At 45.5% G+C, this 5,182-nt stretch overlaps 1 protein-coding gene across 1 annotated transcript; it reads left to right on the forward strand.

Annotated features, from left to right (window-relative positions):
- The first annotated feature begins 868 nt into the window (after positions 1-868).
- Positions 869-1,804, forward strand: LOC141129750 (odorant receptor 131-2-like). The gene has a single exon (XM_073617836.1). The coding sequence runs from the start codon at positions 869-871 to the stop codon at positions 1,802-1,804; it is 936 nt and encodes a 311-aa protein (XP_073473937.1).
- The last annotated feature ends 3,378 nt before the right edge of the window (positions 1,805-5,182 follow it).

The raw sequence follows: 5,182 nt of genomic DNA on the forward strand, positions 1-5,182 counted from the left end.
ATTGCCTCGGTGAGAAATTATCTTATCATCTAGAATAGTGATGGGCTTGGGTTCAGTCCAAACCCAAGTTCATGCAAACCTGCGGGAGATTGCCTGCACCACAGCTGACAACATACTTAAAGGGATGGGGATACTCATGACATCAATGACCTATTATGGGAACATGGCCATATTAGGTCAATGTTATTACAAGCATCCCCGTCCCTTTGTATACATGCGTGTGGTTCATTGGTTCAGCAATGACTCAGGGGCGGACTGACCATTGAGCCACTTGGGCACTGCCTGAGGGCCCTGGACCACTAGGGGGCCCCATCAGGGTTGCCAGCCTCAGTAAAACCAGTGACAGTATGTAAAAATCTGCCCCACCTCTCCAGTACCTTCTCAGCCAATAGAAACATGTCTGTGTATACTGTGTGATTGTATACTGTGTGTGTGTATACTGTGTGGCCCCATAATCTCTGATTGCCTGGGGGCCCCATAATCTCCTATTGCCCGGGGGCCCCATGAGTTGTCAGTCCACCCCTGCAATGACTGCTAACTTCTAGGTTCAGGCAGAACCCAAGCTCATCCTTACTCCAGACCTAATATCACTTCCTGTTGTATTTCAAGATAGGAATTGAAGGAAAAACTTCCCAAAGGGACAGCAAAAATAAAAATAAAAAATTGAATTTTAACCATTCTCTAAGTTTTGTTTTTTTGCAAAGTTTTGCTAGAATTGGATTGAAGTATAAAGCAGTGGAAGGTTTATTGAAACATTAGTCGCTTAATGTGGTTGCATCCTTCTCGCAGCCCTTACCCTATTGTCTAGTTTCCCTTTTATCATATACTATTTTATTTTACAGGTGTAGGCTACCAGCATAGTTATCCAATGGAAAATACTACTTTTCTCTCTGCCAATCTTACCGATGTGTCCTTGCTCAAAACTGCTGGCATTGTAGACATGACCTGCTTTATCATCTTAGTACTGAGTCATTGCATCTTCTTCTATTTTGTTGTGGTCATACTTTACGCTTTCTTCACCACTGCTTATATTAAGGAGAAGGCTCGCTATGTCCTCTTCATCCATATGATTCTTAACGATACCCTTTATCTCATAGTGGCCTTTGCCCTTTATGTAGCTTACATGTATTATGTTTACATCCCAGCCTCGATCTGCTACATTATGCTGACGATAAGCACATCGACTTTCCGCGTCACTCCCTACAATCTAAGTGTCATGTCTTTGGAACGCTATGTGGCAGTGTGCTTTCCGCTGAGACACACCCAGCTGTGCTCTCCAAAGAGCTCCACCATCACCCTTGCTTGTATTTGGGCAGTAGCGTTGATATTTAACCTGGCAGACATTGTTGTCCTGGGCTCCAGGGTTGGGAAGAAAGTCTTCTCTCTGTCTGTGATTTGTAGCCGAGCGTCAATGATGGGGACTCAGGAACAAGGCATCATCACACTCTGTAGCATCACCATTAGCTTTTCTGCGGTAGCACTCATCATCATCTACACTTATATACAGGTGGTGCTGGTTGCACGAAAGATCGGCTCTGACAAGTCATCGGCTTTCAAGGCTGGAAAGACGATCATGCTTCATGCATTTCAGCTGATATTATGTATGATGTCCTTCAGCTCTTTTGTCACCGAAACCTACCTGAAAAAGTATCAAGTCTTTATCAATTTTATTAATTATCTGCTCTTCATGTGTCTTCCCCGGCTTCTAAGCCCATTAATCTATGGACTGAGAGATGATACCTTCCGCAAGTATATGATGACATTCCGATCGTCAGTACCATCAATGGAAGATGCTTATAAGTAAATTAATATCTGTGATAATTTTTGTTTTGTAAATAAAATCTGCTTAGCAGACAAAAAGTATCCTTGTTTTCCCATGTCTGGAGAGCCACAGGTGGGTCATACAAGCAGCCATAGAGGTGAATGGCTGTACGCTTTTGTGCACATGTACATCATATAAGCATGTTTTTGGAAATGCCAATGCAAATAAGCATTTGTGTTTACAAAAAGCATGCTCTTGGAGGTGAATTCCTAAATGCAAAACTTTCACGTTTGGTAAAGTACGTTGTTTGCGTAGGCATGGGTACAGCTGATGCAGAGAAGCATTGGCCTTGGCGTTTACATGAGCATGGGCATACAGCCATTTACCTCTATGACCAGCTCCACACCCCATATGCAGCTCTTCAGCAATGGGAAAAGCAAGTGTTTTTTATGCTAGGTATATTTTATGCCTAACTATGTCGGTGTGCATGTGGGCGGGGTCACCTGCGCCTCTGTATGTGGGGGGCACCTCTTGAACGGAGTGCGCTCATCAAATGCTGGGGTCCAGTCGGAAACTGCGGTCATGTGAAGAACCGAACATTAGGGCAGATCCCCAACCTAGAGATGAGCCTTCACTGTGTGCAGTAATAAAGTACAGAGTTCCTCTGAAAAGTATGTTGTCCTTTAACACCACACATGGTAACTTGTATGTTTGTATTAGGAGGGACATGCTGAGCCTGCTCCCACTCCACCAGTCCAGCGTATCTCTGTTACCTCACTCCCAGTAACAGCATGGGGTCCCACCAAGCACCTAGTGTGGACCTCATGTGTGCTCTTAACTCAATACTTCCCTTCCCATACCTCATAGCCATAGATCTCCTTAACGTGGGTTTGGATTTGGTTGGATACGGACCGGGAGGGAGCCAGAACATCGCCCCCCTCGCTGCCGGAGGGACCTGTCATCCTATCCAGGTACCATGCTTAATGACTGGTTGCTTGAAGCTTGTTCTTTTACTTGTTTACCCATAGCAGCTACACTCCTCTTCTCTGTGCCTTCCCAATTTAACCCTTTGTAGCAGTGTTACTTCATACGCCATACTGCATTTACAGAGCCAAGTTCTTTAGATACTACAGAACCAACATGCACCCCTTTGAATTACTTCAGACCAGGCCCAAACGCATAGTTGGCAACATTGTGAAAAAATTAATAGGGACACTTTTTCTCTGTAGGCGGAGTCTTGTTATAATTAGGGGCGGGGCATCTGTTTGTAGGCGTGACTTGTGGAGGAAGGAAAATGCGGCACGTGAAGCGCGCAGAGGTGAAAAATTTAGTTTTAGTTAGTTCAACCACTTACGGACTGCCCACCGTCGTTATATGTCGGTGTTTTGAAGAGGAATATCGTTGATATGGCAGCAGCTAGCTGCCATAACCCCGGTATCCTCTTCTTCAGCGGGCGCTCCGCTTCAAGATAAAAGTGGTCTCTGCAGCGGATTCGTCGCAAGATCACTTTTATCGGCGTCGGGAGGGGGCCGCCCCCCCCCCTCCCGTCGCGCTCCGGTGCCTTCCGCCACTTACCCATCTTCATATCATTGCAGGGCGGAAGCGACATCAAAACGTCACTTCCGCCCATAGCTCTTAAAGGGCCATTTTAATTTTTTTTTTTAATTACAAATTTATTTATTTTTTTTGCATTTAAGTGTAAATATGAGATCTGAAGTCTTTTTGACCCCATACCTCATATTTAGGAGGTCCTGTCATGCTTTTTTTCTATTACAAGGGATTTTTCATTCCTTGTAATAGGAATAAAAGTGACACATTTTTAAAAAAAAAAAGAACAGTGTAAAAATTCAAAATAAAAGGTAAAATAAATAAGAAAAAATAAAAAATTTTTAAATGCGCTGAGCTCGCGTGCAGAAGCGAACGCATACGTGAGCAGCGCCCGCATATGAAAACGGTGTTCAAACCACACATGGGAGGTATCCAGGGCCGGATTTCCCACAAGGCACCTAGTGTGGACCTCATGTGTGCTCTTAACTCAATACTTCCCTTCCCATACCTCATAGCCATAGATCTCCTTAACGTGGGTTTGGATTTGGTTGGATACGGACCGGGAGGGAGCCAGAACATCGCCCCCCTCGCTGCCGGAGGGACCTGTCATCCTATCCAGGTACCATGCTTAATGACTGGTTGCTTGAAGCTTGTTCTTTTACTTGTTTACCCATAGCAGCTACACTCCTCTTCTCTGTGCCTTCCCAAGTTAACCCTTTGTAGCAGTGTTACTTCATACGCCATACTGCATTTACAGAGCCAAGTTCTTTAGATACTACAGAACCAACATGCACCCCTTTGAATTACTTCAGACCAGGCCCAAACGCATAGTTGGCAACATTGTGAAAAAATTAATAGGGACACTTTTTCTCTGTAGGCGGAGTCTTGTTATAATTAGGGGCGGGGCATCTGTTTGTAGGCGTGACTTGTGGGGGAAGGAAAATGCGGCACGTGAAGCGCGCAGAGGTGAAAAATTTAGTTTTAGTTAGTTCAACCACTTACGGACTGCCCACCGTCGTTATATGTCGGTGTTTTGAAGAGGAATATCGTTGATATGGCAGCAGCTAGCTGCCATAACCCCGGTATCCTCTTCTTCAGCGGGCGCTCCGCTTCAAGATAAAAGTGGTCTCTGCAGCGGATTCGTCGCAAGATCACTTTTATCGGCGTCGGGAGGGGGCCGCCCCCCCCCCTCCCGTCGCGCTCCGGTGCCTTCCGCCACTTACCCATCTTCATATCATTGCAGGGCGGAAGCGACATCAAAACGTCACTTCCGCCCATAGCTCTTAAAGGGCCATTTTAATTTTTTTTTTTAATTACAAATTTATTTATTTTTTTTGCATTTAAGTGTAAATATGAGATCTGAAGTCTTTTTGACCCCATACCTCATATTTAGGAGGTCCTGTCATGCTTTTTTTCTATTACAAGGGATTTTTCATTCCTTGTAATAGGAATAAAAGTGACACATTTTTTTAAAAAAAAAGAACAGTGTAAAAATTCAAAATAAAAGGTAAAATAAATAAGAAAAAATAAAAAATTTTTAAATGCGCCGAGCTCGCGTGCAGAAGCGAACGCATACGTGAGCAGCGCCCGCATATGAAAACGGTGTTCAAACCACACATGGGAGGTATCCAGGGCCGGATTTCCCACAAGGCCACCGAGACCAGGCCTCGGGGCGGCAGTGGTACAGGGGCGGCGTCGCTCCTGCAACGACTTCTCGGCCGCCCCCCACACTAACATAGCAGCATGCAGTGCACCCGGGCACCAGAGAGGTGGGGGGGCTGAAGCACTAGAGTGCTCCTCTCCCTCCTCTCCCTCCTCGTCCTCTCTGTGTCCAGACTGAGGCGGCTCCCTCTGCAGGTCATCGCCGCCGCT

The sequence above is a fragment of the Aquarana catesbeiana genome, linkage group LG02 (genome assembly GCF_042186555.1).
Source record: "Aquarana catesbeiana isolate 2022-GZ linkage group LG02, ASM4218655v1, whole genome shotgun sequence".
NCBI classification, from domain to species: Eukaryota; Metazoa; Chordata; class Amphibia; order Anura; family Ranidae; genus Aquarana; species Aquarana catesbeiana.